Genomic DNA, 20,948 nt, shown 5'->3' on the forward strand with positions numbered 1-20,948 from the left:
TCTCCCACCACATATCCCACGGCTGTTTGCCTCCCTCCAGCTTTGTCTTGTGCCTATGGGATGCTTCTGGGGGGGGGATGCATCTGCCCTTGCTCCTGGCCATGGCAGCCATCTTCACGTCACAGGCTGTACTAAATTTGCTGACGTTGGGGATTTCCATCTCAGTCATATTAACTGCTTGCGGGGTTGTCAGGGCCCGGACCACAAGGCAAAAAGTGCATTACCTATTACCGTAAGCTGCCAGCCAAAAACCTTGCAAAGAGCATGTGCTTGTGCCCAGCCAGTGAGTGCGTGCTTGCTGGCAATGCCTATGCTGAAAAGTGTGGGCTTGCTAAAGCTCTGTCTTATTTAGGAAGTAATCTAAAATAATTTTTGTAAACGTCCGGAGTGTCCCTAGTTGAATTCCTATTTACGTCTCCACCAGTTCGTTGCAGGACTCACTAACAGACACCAACACTCACCCAGAGCTCCCGTGCCCCCCAGACACACTGGACAGAAACGGGGTAGCTCTGTGTATAAGTACACCCCCATCGCTGACTCGTATGGGGTCTCATTCCATCGAAACACATGAAGTCTAGTTTTTTGGATCCTATGTTGCTGGGGGTATGGGAAGGGGAGTGTGGATATAGGCTGACAGCACTTCTCCTCTCTTAATGTGCACGAGGAATGCACACAGACGTGTCTGCTCCTTCCTAAGCATTTCTGCAAATATATTTATAAATCGATGTCATTTCAGCCAGCCAGTCAAGAGGATCAATAATTAGTAGCACTCGTGTACTATACAGCATTGATCCCCCTCTCCTACCTGCACAATATGCAGTAAAAGCTGAGTGTGTGTGGTAGCTGTTGGAAGTTACTTTTCAAGCTATACATTTTAAGGATGCGTATGTGCAATTGCCCTGATCTGAAGGATTAAGGGCTAATTTGGTGAATAGATATCTTCCTCCCAGACAGTGAGAATAGATAAGATGGCAGGTCGTAATCTACTGACTGCACGTGTTACCTGGTACTGTATTTCCAGAACAGCATCACGGGTGCAAAAGTTCAGTGTGAAGAGCAGCAGTGGGAGAAACCTGCCAGGTTATTTTTTTGAACATGGGAGTACTAGCTGCTGTGGGAGGGTCCTCCACCAAAATCAGACCTGCTGCTGAGGGGAAGGACCCGCCTGTACTGGTGTCCTCAGCACAGAGCAGGAACCAGAAAGGCAGAGATTTTTGGTACTGCCATGTTTGACTGTTCATTGTTGGTCACCTTGCAGAAAGGGCATGATTAATAGAAAAAAATTCTAGATTCTAAATGTAAAGTTTTTTTCTATTGAAGCTGCTTTTAATGCTACTTCGGAGACTTTACTGGCTGAAAACTAGGGAAATTAAATTTCTCCAGAGCTAGGTGTGAAGTACCGAATTTCAACATTTTATGTGCTTATGCCCTCCTTGGAAACTTCATCCACAGTTTTTCAGAACAATTGTAAATAGCTTCGGAAAGAAACTGTAAGCTTGGAGATCACTAGCAAAGGCTGGGTAGGATTTCATGGCAAGTGTTGTTCAGCGAGGAGTAAGAGCAACCAGGAGGGCTTTGTCTGGCTCCCAGCAACAGTATGAAGCAGTGTGGAGAGGGCAGGGAAGCACAGCCTCTCCCAGCACTGCCAAATATTATCACCAGCAAGGATATGGAGCGGACATCTTCTTAGGTCTCTGTTTGCCTGTTATTTCTCAGGTTCTGAGAAATGCAGGTCATGCAGTAAATATGCAGAAGTAAAATGTTTTTACTTTTTAGTTATTTTAAATGTATTTTTTACATATTAGAAATTAATAAATTTCTCCTGTTGTCTTCTTCTCTCATTGATTTAATGGGTTTGCTAAGATCAGATGGCTAAAGACAACCCAGTTTCATTAACTCCATCGGGACCTTCCTACATCCAGTACCTATGCTGACTTTGAGAAGACTTTTACCAAGGAAGAAAAGTGACCTTAGCTAATACATTATATTTAGGAAATTATGATTTGCTTTCCTACAATACATTATTATTATTTTCCTCCAGTAACAGTAACACAGCTGTTGGCTCTTACAACAGACATCCAGAAACTCCAACTCATGGATGCCGTTGACTCCAGCAGGATGCCTTTCAGCTCTGCTTTTGCAACATCCTTCCATTTCAGCTCTCAAGGATGAGCTCATTTGGGCTTTTCGGTTGCCAAATGATGGAATGAAAATTTCCAGTGATGGACTTGTTAAATAATGTAAATCTGACTATTTGAGGAACAACCTGAGGAGGGGATATAAGGTGTCACCAGTGCACGTGTGGGGTGCCAAACGAGCTGGTCATGATCATGTGGGCTCTGGCAAGTCAGCCCACAAATTAGCTGCGTATTATGTACACAGGTATTTTCCTGTCCTTTAAAACTGCTGTCTGACAGGCTCACTTGCTGCCCTGTGCTTCTTGGACTAGAAGAGACAGCTATCGCTGTCCCCTGCTCATGTCCTTGTCAAACAGAAGAGCCCTCCTCGATTTAGTGGTTTCTGGTGCAGAAGCCACTTGGTACTTTTGATGATCCTCGCTGCTGATGCATTGATGCACCCTGAGGCACCAATGCATCTTTTCCAGTTCTGGTGTAGCTTTCTGGATGTGGGGAGAAGCACACAGTATTCAACTTCAGAAACATCTCCTCCCCCTAAAATCGATGTATCTGTCCACGGCAATATTAACGGTGCCTATCAGTCACTTGCAGAGCAGAAAGCAGGATGCATCCAGGAGGGGCAGACAGCTATTCAATCCCATTAAAGCCCAATAAATAAATGATAGCTTGCCTAGTAGAGCAATCTGGGCTATCAGATGTCCTTTCATAATAAGGAAGTGTAAAGCCTTCTTTTCTGCTGGGAGAAGGTTCCCCTGCAACAGCACTGACCTGCCTGGGGAGGTATTACCAGCTGCTGCATGTCACTTTGTTGGGTTCTGGTGGAAAACTTTGCCTCTCCCTTCCTATACCTGCAGTCCATCATCATTTCTTTTGGTGGGCTTCACAATTTTTCCAGGACATTGATGAGATATTGTGAAAAAAATCGGGGTGTTTGCTTTCCAGTCAGGAAACCACCCGGTATGTCACCGCCTGTGCTCAACATGGCTATGCCATATGGGTTGCATGGAGGAGAGATGCTGTCCTCGTCTGTATAATGGCATAGACTGTTTAAAAAGCACAGTCCAGGCCAAGAGAGGAAGGAAGCTGACTTACTTTTTACTAGAGATCCCTTTTCTCTAAGTGCTTGGCTATAAGCACTCAGCAATTGAGTCTTGAAGGGAACAGTGCCAGGGATGCCTCCTGAACACTGTCTATGAAAGTTATTTGCAACAAATCTGATTCTGTAGATAAAACAAAACTGAGCTGGACTGAACTAGTCCAGCACATGCCATCTGTTTGTGAATCTATTGGGAAGCTGAAACTGGAGAGGAAATTCATCTACGTGCAGACAAGTCCTTGATGTTGTCAGTGTGAGTGGTCTGTCTGGGTTTTTGAAGCTAACACTCCTCAGACAAACTGCTCTGTAATGAGCAGAGTTGGCAGAGGCTGCTGCCCATGTTTCTCTCCCCTGTGTAAAACTTCTCTGGTGCCTCCTGATGTGGTTGATCTCTCCTTGAAACCCTTCTGCAGTGAATGCACTAACTTACTCCCTCTCCCTTCATTATCTGGTTACCTCTTTCCCAGCTGTGTTATCCTTGAGAGGACCAGCCCTCTGCCAAGTGTGATTACATATGGCCTCTGCGTTCAAATATTATTACAGGGGGTTGACAGGCAGCATGATCGCACAAGTCTCAGTTCCAGGGGAAACAAGGATAAAGATCCCCCAGAGAGAACAAAAAGGAGAAAACCAACCTGATTTAAGAAAGCTCCAAGCAGTCATTGGCTAAAACGTGGGTTGAACGGGGCTTTCCCAGGCAATGCTCTTCCTCTTAAACAAGTGGAAGAACATCCCTGCCTTGCAGACAGTTATCACACAAGGCTGGACCTACAGATGTTATACAGATATGTTATCTGCATATCAGCTAACAATAACCTGCAAAAGAAAAGGACCTTACAGTTATTATTCATAATATAGAGGCTGTAAAAACCCCATGAGTTTGGTGCCTCTGATGTCCATTTGGGAGTGCAAAAGAACGGTAGACATCTCGCTTAAAGGGGCCTCAATTTCCAAGGGGCCAAACCTCTCCCAGGTTGCAACAGGCAAATCAGCTGCATGGAGGATTTTCATTTGTAGCTGCGCGTGCAAAGCCCTGTACTTTATTTACCTCGTCTAACCCAAGCTCACCAGTCCTCGAACACTGTGCATAGGCGTGGGTGTGCGTGTAGGTGTAGATGTACTGCATATTCCTACACCAGAGATGTATTTCTGCCAAGTACTAGCTCTTGTATCACAGGCCTCGTCAGGATGCTGGATTTGCTTCCTCAGTTCAGTGAATGTAACTCTGGAACCAGGGTCCAAAACACCAGAGTATTTCCATAGGTGAGCTCAACTTCTTGGTGAGTGACTATCTGGGAGGTAGGTATCTCTGTTTTCACCCAGGAAAAAGGACAGAAGATCTCAGTGTCCTCCTGATACGGGATGAAAACTCATTTTTTCCATGCAACTGATTCTTGCTTTGTGGCTTTATTGCCTCTTTCCGCAGTGATGCTCTTTAGAGTGTATAACATATTAAACCAGGTCTTTCTAAAGGAATGAGGTATCACCCTGGATAGTCTTAGAGCTCCTAACTGGCAACCTAAGCAACCCAGCATTATTTATAAATGAAAGCAAAGTAATCGATAGCAGCAATACAGACTCGGTATTCAGTTTCCCTCTCTGAAATTTCCGGCAGTGCTGTACTTAGCACCGCAGCTCAGAGCTGGCTGCTGCTGGGTATTTAGCGAACTAATAACTCAGCTGATATGGATTTTATTTTCATTCAGTATTTGCTATCTAACTGGGTAGGATACTTGCAGTCCTTAGGGATTTGGGGTCTTTTTGCTCCTCCAGAGAAGTCTGGCTCCAGTCAAGCTCGCTCTTTCTTGTTTCCCAACTTCCAGACCAGCTTTTTATGCCAGGTGCTTGCCAGTTTTTCCCCTTTCATGATCTGTAATATGAATAGATGGATTTATTATCTCTTTCATTTATTCCTTTCCTCTGCTCCAGCCTCCAACTGATGGCCTAATCATCTTCCTGGCAAGGAGGGCTGTCTGTCTCGTAGGATTTTAAAGAAGAAATGTATTTACTTCAATGACTTTGAGGCAATTCCTGTCTGGCTGCGTGAAGGGTTGGCAGGAGGATTTTTAGGAGGCAATGACTGCATATATGAAACATTTCTTATGAATGCGTTTTACAACCTGTGCTGTGCACTGCTTACACTATGCCAGTGCCTCTGGACCATGATGCAAAATCATTGCTTCACCTATCATCTGCGCACTGGCAACCACCACTACGTTTTATATCTGCCCTGTTGAAGCCAGGCAGGACAGCGTGGCACCAAAACCGATTCCCATTTTGTAGCTCACAGTACCTTCACTGTTGGCCTGGTGAGCTATCTGAAGACTGCCACAACATGCAGGTTCAGGGTCTTCATCCCCTGAGGTAGAGTTTGGACCACCAGCGCCTGTAGGAACTGCTCCTGTTCTTGGCCAATGTCAGAACCCAACAAGCCAGAGCTTCAGGCGAGACATGAACAGTACTAGGACAACCAGAGCCGTCAAAATCTCCAAAACAATCTGTTGCACCCGAAGATGATAGGAAATAATTCGGGGCCTGGAGGCAGGTCTGTTGCAATTATAGACAGGCAATGCAAAAGATGAAAAGCAGACGAGGGAAGAGATGGAGCATGATCAGAAGCAGTGGTTAATAATCAGATAGAAGGCACAATTAAGGGTGACTGTTCTGTGATGTCAAGTGGAGGAGGGGAGATAATCCAATTCCAGAAGTGCTGCCAGAGCACCGCAACACTCTGCCTGCCATTCATTTAGGCAGCAGGAGAGCACTACCAAACACACATCATCATTATAGAAAAGAAGCATTCATTTCTCTCTTGTTCACTGTGCAATTAATTAAAAACTTATATTTTATTTGTAAAGTCACCATAAGGTTGGGGTCGATTTATGTCTTGCTGAAAGCACAGTCACTGTTTGAGGAGTTAAAATGCTTCAGCATTTATTATTTGTCTCCCTCCCAGCTCTCCCTAAATCCTTTCTCTGGCATTCTTCTTCCTCTGCCGAGGTCTTGCCTTGGCCTCTTGGACCTATATGACCCTCTGTCCGTCATGATGTGTCCTCCTGTGCCTGCCCCCATCCTTATACACCCTAAACATCTCAGAGGGTGTCCAGCCACCTGTGTTACATACATTGAGCTGAAGGCCAGGGTTCAAAAGTTGTTAGTGAGACACTCCTCAAAAAACACTTGCAGGCAGCATGACTCCTTCAGCCACATTTCCAGAGGAGAAAATCCAAACAAAAGCCTTTTGAATAAGCAAGACAGGGCCAACCTCCAACCCAGTTAAGATTTTCATGTCCCATTTCCTTTCTTTCTGTTTGTGCTTCTCCTTAGGTTTAGGCCTCCTAAAGCAGGCACCGGTCCTTCTTTTATCCTCGTATGAGAAGCCAGGACACGCTGGGTGCTGCGTGAACAGCACATACACAGCAGACTAACTGTACGTGCTCTCCTAAGGGTGTCCTTCATCAAAATGAAAAGGATAGAAGTTTCCACAAACAACTGTCCTATATAAATAGATGAGGAGGTAATATTAAGATTAAAGACCTGGCATCCTTGCTTGGTAGGCGAAATGTAGGATGCTGTATAGCAGGAAATTCTTAACACAATAAGAAAATTGCAGCTTATAAATCAACAAGTAGGTTCTAGTTAAAAATGAAAAGTCTAAGTAGGAAGTAAAAAATGGAACAAAGTGCTCTAGGAAGGAAATGCTTTGTGTTTATTTATGGTGCACTATAGTTAAGACGTCAAAAGAAATGGTAGGCATTTATGTCCAAAGCAGAGCTGAACACCTAGATGCATGCACATGAATTGTTTGCTGATAATTAAAAGTCTCTGAAGGCTGGGTTAGATTAAGCTTTGTTGTCAACAGGTGACCATAATCTTCCAGACAGTTTTGTTCAACTGTATGGAAGTCCTCTAGATTTATGAGGATTCTGTAGTAATCAAAATTATTAAATGTTTGTGTTCAGAAAGAACAACCTAACCTACATACATCAGAAATTAGGATGATGTGTATTTTTATTTGACTTCTTTCAAAAGTTGCTTGCATCATAGCAGGAATCTTGGTCTCAGCTCTTGTTTTATTCCCATTGTTTATGCTGCTTTATTACCATTTTTCAAATTAAACATCTTTTTTTCCAGTGAGGTGGAAAGTGGCCTTGTGTTTATCATGGATAAAAACTATGCACACAGGCAAGGCAGGCATATATATAAAAAAATCTAAACCCTAGTTCAAACCATGGTAAAAGGGGTGTTTGCCCATAAGCTGAAGATCCTATAGGTTCTGCCCAAATTGAATTCAGACCTCTGAAACAGAGGCAGCCCAGGGACTGTAAGGCCTTCTCACAGGGCATCTGAAATGTTGAGCATGCTGAGGAGGGACCATGAAGAGCAGTTTATAGCAATCTTATACTCCAAGATTTAGATACATCCCAAAAGGCTGCAGGCAGATGCCTCTGTCCATTTAGTCCCCTTTATAGGGCAAAAATTACCCACCTTTGCTTCCAAAGCATCAGTGGAGCTAACGTTTTTCTATAAAAGCTTGGCAAACCCATGGAGACTGTGGAAGAGATGGAGTACGTTGCAGCAGGACACTGTATTTTAGTGGTTAGAATACTCACCCGACATAGGCGAGTTGTGGCCCGTATGCCAAGAGCTATTTGTGCGTTTTTTCATTAAATACTGGCAGGATAAGAAACACAATCAGTGCCTCCTTGCTGGCTGAGGCACTAATGATGGTCCACCTTCATTAGCAAATATAAGTAGTAGCAAATGTACTCCTCCCAATGTACTGTTGTCCTAATGAACACAGGCTGTCGTCAGACAGGGGCTTCCCACTTCCAGAGTACTGTTGCCATGAAACTATTAAAAAAAAAAGGTGGTCGCCACTGTACTTTTTAAAGGCACTTGGGCTGAGGAGAGGTGCTGAGCTGCTCGGGCTGGGAATGGCCCCCGAGGTGTGCAGAGGTGGCACGCTGCTCCTGGAGTCAAGCAGGCAGATGCCTCCGGTATTATCTGGCAGCTGCCTGGGGGCTTTTTGGGTCACAGCTTTGGCCATCAGCTAGCCTCAGTGTAGTTTCAGTTGCAAGCCCTAAGCCGTTTCTTCTCACCCTAAAAGACTATGGCATTTCATACTGAGTATAAACACTCAAGACCAGGCTATAAAATGGTCAAAGGAACAGAAAGAATTTGGCTTCGTAGGTTGGATTTTGCAGGCACCGCCTCAGATGTAAGAACCCCAGTGGTACTTCTCCTCTCTCGTACTAGAGATGAACCAAAATGGGGCTGAGTTTCTGCCCGGGGATGTTTGTGTCGGCAACATCCAGGAGATGAGGAGCTCTTGTATTTGTGTATCCCGCTGTAGTCAAGGGCTACTGAGGACCTGGATCAATGACATGCCCACCGTTAATGGTGAGTACAAACCATAGCCCTGTGATACTCAGCTATCTGCTGCTAACAAGAAAAGATTTGAGGGAGTAATTGCCAGCAACATGCAGACAGAGTTAATGTAGAGGTACAAAATGATGCCTGGCAAAAGGAGCTTTTCCAAAACCAGGTCTTTAAAAACACTCTGACCTATATGTTAGTATTAAATAACTCTCACATTCATATCGCAGTTTACGAGTGAGTTCTGTTGGTGTTCCAGCTTAGTTCTCTCTGAGTGTGTTCAGGAAACCTGTGCTCAGTTTGAACCCTGAATATCATCAATACTTCCCTTGTTTTGCTCTGAACTGTGTGAAGTTCTGGTTTCCAAAGATTGTGACTTCAGGCTTAGCTCATTTGACTTTGCTAACCTGAACTGTGCCAAATTCTGACATCATGTATAAAAGCTTCAGTACAGATGTAGGAGGGGCCAGACTCAAAATCTTAAATTATCCTAAGTGTCCTGTCAGGGCAGAGAGCCCTTGGGTCTGATGCCACTTCTCTCATTCATGCCAGGCTGGCATCACCCTTAGCAGGAATTTGGATGCAAAGGAAATGCAAAGTCAAGGTCCATAAAAGCAGCCTTGGTTTGGGACATAAACGCTCCCGAGTGACTAAAAAGTGACATTGGAAATGTGCATCTTTAAATCTCTGCTCAGAATTCCCTCCAGGGCCAATAGCCAAGTGGATCAGTAAACTTACTTATTGCTAAAGGAGTGACGTTGAGAGAAGAATGCCTTTACTTAAAAGAACCTAAATGAAAATTTAACAGCCAAATGAAGGCCCTTTTGAAAGTTTTATTAAAGGAGAAAGCAGTAAGTACCTGTAACACTTGAAATAAACTGCTATATGCTAGTAGCTGTGATCAAATCTACTGACCCATTTGGACCTTGAGGTAAGCATTATTTAAAACAAAAGACATACATAGCGTGTGGAGAGCTGGTTATTCAAATGCAGAAAGCAGCTATTTGTAACTAGGTCCTCCATCTCCTTTCTGTCTTGTGCAGCCCAACAGATACAGGGAACCACAAAGCTGCGCCCTTCCCCAACGCCAGAGCTCTCTTTTGTGAATGTTGGTGCAACTCAGGTTTACTGCAAAGGCCCGGTTTCAAGGTCTGTTGGTTTGTTTTTACTAGAATGAGCCCAGTACTAAACTAGATTCACAAACATTTCTTCTTTATAACTGCTAAATGTGTAACTTTTGTTACATGCTGTTCATAACCTTTGTGTGGGTGAGATCTTTTGTTTGCATAGATGCTCAAGGAATGGCTATTCTCTGTATAAACACATACACTGAGGAGCAAACAATAGTACATGGGGTATGTCAAACTGTTATTCCTGTTTGTCTTAAAAGGTTTATTTTCCTAGGTGAGGTGCAGAGGCACCGGGACAGGAGCAGGTATGTTTGTGCAATGAGGGCTGAAACCTTGGGTTTGGGAGCCATCAGGTCTCCCTCCAGCATGGCAAGGAAGTCTCATGTCTCCTTGCTCCTCAGTGGGCATAACGCGAGGCTGAGGGTGTACAACAACCCTGAGGGAGCGTTCTGAGGGGAAATCCTTCATTTCTTCCTTCTGGGGCAATCCCATGCCTTGACCATAGGAAAGCCTTGGAGGTAGGTGAATGATCACACACAACAAAAAGAGAGAAACAACGAATAGCCATTCACAACTTTGTGAATGGCTTATTTCTCAGATTAAGTTGTGTCCTTAGGATTAATTATGGTAACAAATATATGTGTAGAGCTTAGGATCAATTAATGAAGAAAGAGTCAAAGTAAATTCAAAGATTTACAATTAGCTGCAAAAAAAATCCTACTGGCTCTGAGCCCCACTAAGGACTTATGGTATAGCTCATGTTTTTATGAATCCAACGACATGTTTTAATGGGACATATGAGCATGTCTGTATACATAAATAGAAATAGATATGCCTATGTAAGGGAGTTACGGCAGTGTGACAGCTTTAGCTATGTGCAATTATACTTCATTCACCAGGCATTTTTTAAAGCCTCACCTGCACCCATCCCACTAATCTGTATCCTTCGGGCCCAGTTTGCACACTATAAATCCCTGATACTTTCAAACTGCTGCTGCCACAGAGGATGAAGAAGTGATGCCCTCCCACCAGCATAAGCTCTCAGCAAACATTCCCTTTCTGAAGGTGGATCTTTCACTGATTCCATCTTCACAGTGCTTTTCTGCCCGTCATCATGCTCTTCCCCATCTCTCCCAGTGACCCAGGCAGCGAGGCAATGCAGCATCCTTTCTTGAAACAGCCAGGCTTAAGACTTGAAATCTCAACACACAACAAAGCCAGGACTTTGTGCAAATGGAAATGGAGATTCCCACCTTTATAGCTGATCTCCTGACAGATGGCCCAGCTCCTAAAACTGAGGTATTATTGCACATGGAAAAGCAGTTTTAAATAACTGTCAGAGAATTCAGAAACTTACCAGTTAGCTTCTCACTCTCTTTTGAGTCCTGTACCTCTGTAGTAAGGCAGATGGCTAAAGTCATGTGAAAACTGTCAGCAGCATAGTTCCTTCAGTATCTTTGTGACGAAGCACCTACAGCAGTTTTTCTACCACTGTCTGGTATACATACTGTGCCCTTTCGGTACTGCTTGGAGGTGGTACATGTTCTGGATGGCCTGTCTAACACCTTCAGGCCTTTACCATATACCAGGTGCTCAGGCATCTGCCTAGTCATGCTAAAAAATATTTATTGCTGCGCTTCTATCAGTTCTTTCTCTATATGGGGAAAATATAAGCTTATAAACTTAGAGGACCCAATCCTGCACTGTCTTGTGTGCAAAGGGCATTTATATGTTTTAGAGACGCTCTGAAGCCCATGGGCCAGGCTGAAGTCAGAAGAATTTGCCTGTGGGTTTGCAGGACCTTCCTTCTTCACAGTTAATGTGATATCAGATGTAAACCATCATTCATAGTCTGTGAGGCAAAAGGTTGGCCTCATTTATCAAGGTATCTGTTTGCTATGAACAGTCAGCTCATCTCCAAATATAACCTATTTTTTCCTTTAAAAGTCTATGAAATCAAGAATGATGCTGGGCTCCATTTGCACATTTACCTCTGCAGGTGTTTCAGTGCATCCAGCCCACACAAGTTGATTGATTTCACATCTCTCTCTAGTTTTTCCCCACCCATATTTCAGTGACTGTTTTTTTACTGGCACTGAAAAAGTGCGTAATAGGAAGACTTGTTTCTTACTCTCATTCTAGTTCTCTTACCTATCTGCTTTCATCTGTGCATAGGCAAAGAATATGTCTCTTGTTTTGCTATCCACTGCTGTAGCTTGTTTCCTGAGGAGGAATACAGCAGCTAATTAAAAGGTGGCTGTCTTCAGTGGCGGCACTCAGAGAGCCTGAAACTCCTCTTGAGCAACTGCATTTTGTCACCTTTTGAACTGCCTCCCTGGGCTGTCACCCCTCAACTCCCCCGAACCGCTGCCAACACCAGCAGGGCTTTCTTCCAGAGTAGCTGGCAGTTCTGCGTGAAGGAGAGCAAGCGAGACAGAAGGGCTTTGATTTTGTCCCACTCCTTCAGCAGCACCCTCTTCACCTCCGCAGAACCCCTTGTATCCGGGGTCTTAAGGATGGGGGCCCACAGACGGGAAAGAAGGAGATTTGTTACTTGGATGCAGGCCTTGCAAATACCAGTCTGAGTCATGGTCGTTCTAATCCAGTCTCAACATTTATTCATGGCTTAAATCTTGTCAGCTCAGAGAGGTTTCTCTTGGGTTCTTGTGGGTGCTGTCCTGCTCTGTGGAAAGTGTCCTCGTGGTCTAACCACATAAGGCACGGGGACTCTGCTGCTTAAGTGACAGCTTCGAGGTCAGGAGAAATGTCTATGACTGCTAACAGAAAGAAAAATAATTAGGAACAGAAGGAACCTAGAAACGATGTGTGCTTCCTAGACCAAGCTTATTGCTGTCATTAGCATCAGAATATGATGACTTCACAGAACACTTTGTTTGGACAATGAGGTTGGAGGGAAAAAGAGAAAGTCATGTAACGTGTTGCCCTTAACCACTCTGAATATGAGGGCCTCAAAGCTGCAAAAAAAGGGGGGGGGGGGGAACTTTTAAAAAACTGCAAATGTAGTTTTCCTCTATGCATTTCTTCCTTTGTGAAATGCTTTGGGCTGCAGTGGCTTTGCATCTTTTGTCCTCTACTCGGATGTCTAAACCTCCATGGCAGCAAGCCATCGTCCATCTCCTGGATGGTTAAACCTCCCCGGTAGCAAGTCATGCTCCACCAGCTACTTTTAACTCTTTTTTCTCTTATTGACAATTTAGAATTTTACAAAACAAAGTGCCTGGAAAACTCTAAACTGCTGCTGAAAGTGTCTTGGCCCTGAGGGTAGAAAACGCATTTTAAAACCTGTCACCTTTTTTTATTTCAACCCTACATCTCCTCTTTATCTCCACAAGCAGCCCATGTCACCACATGCACCATTAATTCTGGTACTTTCAAATCAAGCAGAAGAAATAAACCAGGCTGTAGCCCTTTCTTTGTGCTGCCATAATGAACCAAGCTAGGAATTTGGAAGATAAAGTGCTGACATTTTAACTTTTAATTGAAGAATTTCTTCCCCACAGAGGTATCAACAGGGAAAGGAGCATCATCCTCCCTTTTAAAATTAAAGGCCAAGTTCCTCAGCTGTTTTTAGCCAGCATGGGTAGAGCCACAAGTGGGATGGTGTATGCCTTATTTTGTCAAGTAGCCAGGAATCCTCATCTCTCCAACGTCACACAACGTCCTGCAGGAGGACCCAGCCCCTAAGTCAGGTTTTATGGCCTTCTTTCTGTTACACCTCCATATCTTTATGAAAACCTAAACACAAGCTTTTAAGAATTGGCAAGCTGCTTCCCTCCTGGGTGAAATAAATGCTGTAGTTGTCATCTTTTCGATGGATGTGAGCAGTGTAAAAATGCTGGGACACCGGACTTCAGTAAGAACTCGCCATCTTATCCACCCATAAATACCCGGGTCGTTCCTAAGGACCCTTTGGGAGGGAGAAAGAGACCCACTCGACATTACTGGGATACCTCTCCACAGCCGGTGCATTTTGTTCTCGAGTGAGCTTCAAAGGCTGACCCACTCGCCTCTGCTTGCCCTTTCCCTCTGCTCTCTTCTTCCCAGTTGAGCCACACTACAACATTCTCCAAACTTCACTCTCCTTAGCAAGACATTTTTGATCCAGTGGGAACTAGCAGTGCATGTCAGAATATTACTCTAATTTCATATTTCATTGTGCAGAGTTTCTGAAGAGTACTGTGAGTTATTTAAGAGGTACATCAGTAAAACAATTAGGAGATCAGTTTGAAAAATGTTGCAGTAGATCACAATTCTCGAAAGGGTTCTCAATGTGGAACATGGCTCTTGACTGTCCTCAGTTTCCATTAAACTGTAAAACAGCCTGTCATGGGAAAGGAGGAGAACCTTGTAACTGAGACTTGGAACACTGAACTGAGGAAAGCTGTTCAGAATATACTGAGGAAACAATCTTGCATGGGAAGAGAGAGGTGCAAGGAGCTCTTTTCCCTCGCTGAGACTGTACTATTATACATTGTCCTTGACTTTAACAGTGTCTGCTACAGTAGACATGACAGGTGCCTGGCTAAATTAGGCACCAGCTGATATGAGGAAAGGTACAGGGTGCCCCACTTACTTTTGGGCTTTGAAAAAACTTATAATTTGAATGGATACTATAATTCACTGTGCTATTCAAGGAATTTTGGAAAATGCCTTGAGATGGGCAAAATAATTCATCAAACTTTATGTTTACTACTTAGAAGTGTAATTGAATTTATGCCTGTTATAAAAATATCATTACTACATCTGTATTTCAGATTGATTTACTCTTTTGGTGATGGCATATTTTTGAAATTTAAACTGCATTTTCCAGAGGAGTTTCCTCAGGCATTCCAAAAATTGATGATCTGTTCCTGTTTGGATTGGTATAAATACCTCTGTGTATACATTTTTACCTATGTACAAATTAATGTAACAGTTCACCACACAAACTAAGGGGGTTTTTTGTCAGTCACACTTCTGATGTGTTATTGTTGGTGCATTTCAAACATACCTTTATTAATCGTCTTGCAGAGGTACACATTCAGCTTATATAAACTTAGGCTCTATCAATAGAAGAATATTTCAAAACCAGGTACGTCTCTGAAAAACCTTTTTTACTTTAGTTTTCAGAGATTTTTTCCAATAAAAAGGCTTCTGTTGTGCAGTCCTCAATGTAACACTGGATTATTCCTACCAATAGGAATTTCCTGACAAAGGTCGGGTATGTTATTTCTGCACCTCTCAGTTGTTGACCTACCACTACCCAAAGAAAGTCACTTTAATCTATCAAAGGAAGAGTTCAATTTTCAGAGATTTTATTTCTGTATTGAGTCAATCCTTTGGGAGGCACCTGAAAGAGAAGATATTCTCATGTTTTACTAAAACCATGTTGACTGTTCTGTGAAGTAAGATTAGGGTACAGTGACTTCATTTAGTTGTTACAGATTTACACAAATCCTCATTTTCGTAGTAGCACATTCCTATCATGGGTTGTATGTCTTCTGATATTTCATGTCTTCATAGTCTGTGTTAAAGGGGACACGTAATTACTAGGACTGTGGATACATTAAATTTGACATCTTTGCATTTTGTTATGCCTGTCTCCAAACTACTGCAAAAGACCTTCATCTCTGCCTTTTGGTTACCGCTTGCATTTTGTTTTGTCTTCCTTTCTTAAATCCTTTGAATGAGATGAATTCCCTTCTTTCACTGAGCAATAAGACTTTCCTGAAGGAAGCAGTGCTGTCATTAGCCCAACTAAAAGACAGTTGTCAGTCTTCAGCAAAGTCAAGTCCATTTCTCACAATAGTGTTGCCTTGATACGGTTATGAGCTACACCACAAGAATGGTCTCCAGTGCATCATCCATATTTCTCATTATCTAGCTTTATGAAGAGATAAGTAACATAATGACTTTTGGTATCATGTAGCATGGGGTTTTTTGTAAGGGACAATGTACCTTTCCTCAGGTACATTGTCCTATGACTCTAAATACACCTGACATTTAACTTGACTTTTATCTTGCTCTTTTCGGTTTGCTTCTTGCTCCCACTGGAATATCCCACTTCTTCACACAGCACACAGGTATCCATGGAGCTCCTCATCACAACATGCTGTGAGTGCTAAAAGTTTAGAGTTCAAAAACTGACTGCACAAGTTAATGGGCAAAAAGTCTACTGAAGGCAATTAAAGACTTTAAACCTGCTTTTGACAAACATGTACCCGTGTGTCATTCATTTATCCGAGATGCCTCTGCACAATATGATGAATAGCTATACCTTCCCAAGTCCCTTTTTAAGCTGGCAGACAGAGTCCCTTAAATGTTCTGCTAATAAATCCACACCACACCACGCCTTGGAAACTGGCTGGTGCCAGGAAGCAGAATTTTTGAAGTGAATTGTCCAGCAATTGTCTTTTAAGAGCCATTGACTATTTTAGTCAGTCAGTGGCCATTAACCTCAACCTCATGGCTACTTCTCTTGTTCTTTTTGCTTCCTTCATGGTTTCCTGATACTGCCCAGCTGAACTAAGGCAATGTATTCCTAGAGGGATTGTACCAGTCACCATGCCAATAAATACTATTTATAAATTGTGAACAAAGGAAATCTACTTACCTCATTGTCATGACCCTGTGTGACTGGGCAAGCTGACTTCTTAAGAATCCTGAGTTTAGCCTCAGCGATGACTGGCTTACCTTTCTGTTGGGGGTTCCAGTAATGGGAGGAGGAGACAGGACCCAAGCTTTGTGAGGAATACAAAAGCAGCCCGAGTACTATGGTGAAGAGTTAAGAGCACTGCAGGTATTTAAGCTATTTCACACTGGCAGTCTCTATGACTGGATCTCTGAGCCTGGGCCTGGGAAACAAACCCCTGCTGAGAGCAGGAGTCATGGAGGAGGGCTGGAAGGAATGGATTTTTTGTTTTTAATTTTACTAAAAGCAAACAACCAACCTTCCCCCAAAGACACCACCACCACCACCAAAAGCCCACAATGGATTTCCAAAAGCGGTTCTGAGAAAACAACCCTTGCAAGAGAATGAAGCCAATATATCAGGACTGACTTAGTACCAGACCAGACCCTCCTACAAACAGTGTAAATGACAATACTACAGAAGGGATGAAAAAAGTAGCTGGAGAGTCATGTCCTGGAAGACGGAAAGTGCTGAGGTGCTTCCATTGTCTGGTACAAGTCAATATGGTCACTGGTGGTCTTGGGATGTAAGGTGTATTAAATTTGCAGAGTCCATAACGTTGGGAGAAACTGTTGAGTATCTCGGAGGAAGTATGCTGGTAGACGGACTTAGAATTCAAAATTATTTTGAATATTGCCCAGCTGTTGGGCATCACCCTTTAAGAAAGATGTGGCCCATGCAGAGTGTGATGATACAGAGACTAGAAGGAAGCAGTGGGAACATCCACTAGCCTAGAAAACATGACCTGTAAGGAAAGACCAAACAGATTGGTCTTGTTTAAAATAAAGAAGAAAAGACTTCAGGGACGCACAGGATACAAATTTCACATGTGACCAACCTCAGCTCCAAATGCACAATGATGACCTGTAGGACAAAAGACAAAAACCTTCAAAGCTGCAGTGTGCCACAGGAAAGGAGCAGGAGACATCAAGGGCATCATGGAGGCCTTCAGGCCCAGTGCTTACAGGGTACTTTTTAGGTGTGAATGCAAAGATTATCCTGACAAATAGGCCATGTTCCCTGCAACTCACACATTAGAAGAACTCTTAACAGCCTTGCCAGCCTCACCTTAAGAGTGTGGGGACTCCTTCTGGGCACAAATCTAGCAAATTATTTAATTTGACATATGAGCAAGGTACATGAGCCAGGCATCTGAGAAACAAAGACCTTAAAAATATTAATTAAGAAAATTCAGGTCCAAGTTACACATCAAATGGTGAAAAAAATCCTTTTGGCTTTACAACCAACCAGCAATATAAATATAAAATTAAGTTCTACCACACTTACAATGCATTGAACTAATTAACAAGTATTAAATAACACATCCTAGAACACATCTTTTTAGCAGTCTTTGCATCGGCATCATGCAAGCACTGTTGGTGATACACAGATCCCTCCTCAATTTCACTGAACTGGGGAGACTCCAAAGTTACAACAAAAGCTCTTATTGTTAGTTTTTAAGTGTGTGAGCTCCACCTCAACCCCTTTCTAATATGCTACTATGCTCCTGCTCCCATAGTCCTCAGTAATAGCAATGTCTACCAGCTTTGTGACGGTCAGACACTTCATAACCACACATACACTCCTTACACCCAACACCACCGGTGATCTTGCCTCCAGACTAGTCCCTGAGGTGCACCTCAGATAGCCTGCCTCTTTCGGTATCTTGGCTTCCCTTTAGCATTTCCATACCCACTGGTGACCCGTACTTGTAGCTGTCTGCTCCATGTTAAGTCATTTTCTCTGAAGGACTCTATTAAATGTGGAGCATAATCCAGACAAATTTGCTTCACTGCATTTTCTTTTGCCTCAGGAATCACTTACCTTATCAAAGATCTTGTTAGTCTGACATGATCTAGCTTTGATCAACCATACTGTAGTTGAACCCATTTTTCACTTACCTCTAAGACTTTCCTCAGTCAAACTAAGGGATCATGGAGTTGCTGTTCCCCTCACTCCCTCCGCCTTTTTATTGGAGAGGTTTCCTGTTCTCCAGTAATAGTGCTTCGCCTCCAACTTGCTCGAGTCATTGAAGACGTTGCTCAGGACTTGAAAAGATAGCTACCAATTCTTTCAACATTTGGGTTGCAGTTTTCCTGGGCCTGTCACAAGAAACAGCTGAAGTTATGCTTCCACTTCACATCTGCTACTGTCATTATGTTACCTCACTTCCATTAAGTTCTCTGCCAATACACTCCTATAAATAATGTTCTGATTGCAAACTGAGGCAATGTATTCATTCAAGATTTGGAGCAGCCTCAATCTTCATCCCATCCCTGGCATTTATTGACCATACATCTTCCTTTTTTGAATCGTTTTTATTTACATAGTTGAAGCATTCTTTGTTGTCCTTTTCTTTGCAACATCTGGCTTGGCTAGATTTTTATCCATTCTTTCTTGCTGGTTCTGCGGTTTCTAACCCTGCAAATTGTAGCTCTCCTATTTCCTCTCCTGTAGGTTCACTTACTACTTTAATATCCTCTTTCAGGCAGTTACTTATTGACTTGGTCTACAGCTGTTCTTGACCTATTCCAACCTCTTTTAGGGGATGAAAGTGCTATACGGGATTTTTCATTTTGGATTTAAAGTGAGTCTGTGATTCTTCGACATTCAAATGCTTGAGTTTTTAGGTCCAGGCAGCCTCATCAATCATTTTTCCATAGTTTCTTGATGTTTGCCCTCTGATATCCAGGACAATAGGACCAGATCTATAACTGATTCTCCTGAAATTTGCAGTAAAAACCATGAGTCATTCATCAAAGGTTATTTTCTATAATAAAATTATTTTTAAAAGGATTTATAATATCCTTTCTCTTTACTGAAAAGAATTCTAGAGCAGCTTCCCTTTGGGCTGTTTTTTCTGTTTGGTGGCTGCTGGTAGAAAAAGTTTATTGCCTATCACACCCAAGAACACATGCTGCATGTGGTATTTGTTTTCCAAACTGTCTGGGGAATTAAAGTCTTCCCCAACCCTCCCTGTTATTTAGTGTTGATGGAAATCTCTACCCATAGCCATCCCTGAACCTGAGGGTCTATACCAGATTTGGGGGCTTTTTTATCACTCTTATCCATGGTCAATTTCAAAGAAATGTTTTATTTGTACCATCACCTTTTCTGTCTTCTCAATCTATTACTTCATTAATTTCTATTAATAATTAGTAATTAATAATTAGTACAAATACCACCTCTATCCTCATCTTTCTCTTTTCTTCAGCCCCTCCAGGTTAGAGGACAGAAAGAGAAGAAAGTGACTTTGTGGTTGGCCTTAGCTCCTGACTTGCTTGACTTCATAGGTAAGGCGTGGTACCTGAGAAAGTTGTCTCTTTCCATCTAACCATTCTCTGGGGAAATCAGCCAAAAGCCGAAGAAGTTAAATATATATAGCTGTATACATTTAGAGGTTTGAGCAAAAGAAAAACAAGAATGTTAAATAGAATTGTGTTTGTTGGAAGTGGGAGAACACACCTTAGTGTAACCAAAGCGCTTGGCAGCCTGTCAAAAATACTGTCCACAAAAAAAACGTTCTTGTGTTCTCTGCTATGGGGAAGTCCTGCAGAAGGAACAGCAGGCACCAAAACAGCACAGCGGCTGTCGGCTGTTTCTTCTCAGTTGTTCCCAGACTCTTTCAGGCAGAAGTCACACATCCCCGCAGTCGGTAGGACTAGAAGCAGCAGCTAGCAGTTCCTGGGTAGCAGCAGGACGAGCGGCAGGATCTGCTGTGGGAATGAAAACCGAGACAGGAGGAGAGAGCCGGTGAGGTTGAGAAATTGATAGACACCACGTAAGAGAAAGAATAGCCCTACAGTATTGCTTGACTATTGCTACTGCCTGTCTTAGCCTATGCCTACTTTAACCTCTGTCTCCGAGATGCCTGTTTTTGTTCTTAATTTTATTAACATTTCCATTTGGTGTGGTATTTTATTTCTGACTGATATTGATCTTTTAAAAAAAGGGAAGAGGAAAGCTGAAAGTCTGATAATTCTGATCTCCACCAGGTGACCAACTGGTCCCCTGCCATCGGCCAACAACAAATCAAGAAGCGAAGCCAAGCCTGGGACACAGGTAGAACGTCTAAAGAATTAAGTTATTGACCGCTGCCCCAGTAAAGACCTAGTCCATGCCCCTCGCTCAAAGGTCAGCCTGGAAATGAGCGCGGGTGGTCCTGAGGAGAAAGGTGCCGAGCCGAAATACAAGGAGAGACCAGAAGGCAGTGAGGGAACGGACCTGCACCCGCCGGACTTTGTCCCACATCTTACTTTTTCGGCCAGGCTGGGTGAGTTTTCACCCGGGGAAGGTGAGGTGATGGCGGCCGAGGGACCCCGTCCCGCCCTCGGGGTCCCTAAGGCAGCTCACCCTTTTTCGGTCAAGAGACACAGCGCCCGGGCCGCTCCGTTGTCCACGGGCCGTCGAAGGGGACCCTCGGGCACTGGCTGAGGCGGCTCGCCGGCGGGGGGTGAGCGAGGGCGGCAGGGCTGAGGCACGGCGCCCGCCGGAGCCCCCGTTCCCCGCCTCAG

At 43.4% G+C, this 20,948-nt stretch overlaps 1 protein-coding gene across 1 annotated transcript in view; it reads left to right on the forward strand.

Moving 5' to 3' along the window:
• The first annotated feature begins 20,580 nt into the window (after positions 1-20,580).
• Positions 20,581-20,948, forward strand: part of TMEM255B (transmembrane protein 255B) — a 71,645-nt gene continuing 71,277 nt past the window's right edge. Inside the window, exon 1 of the mRNA XM_010575796.1 lies at positions 20,581-20,707. Coding sequence (XP_010574098.1) covers positions 20,581-20,707 — 127 coding nt within the window. The remainder of the gene's footprint in view (positions 20,708-20,948) is intronic.

This window comes from Haliaeetus leucocephalus, unplaced genomic scaffold (genome assembly GCF_000737465.1).
Source record: "Haliaeetus leucocephalus isolate CR32 unplaced genomic scaffold, Haliaeetus_leucocephalus-4.0 Scaffold495, whole genome shotgun sequence".
Classification (NCBI taxonomy): Eukaryota; Metazoa; Chordata; class Aves; order Accipitriformes; family Accipitridae; genus Haliaeetus; species Haliaeetus leucocephalus.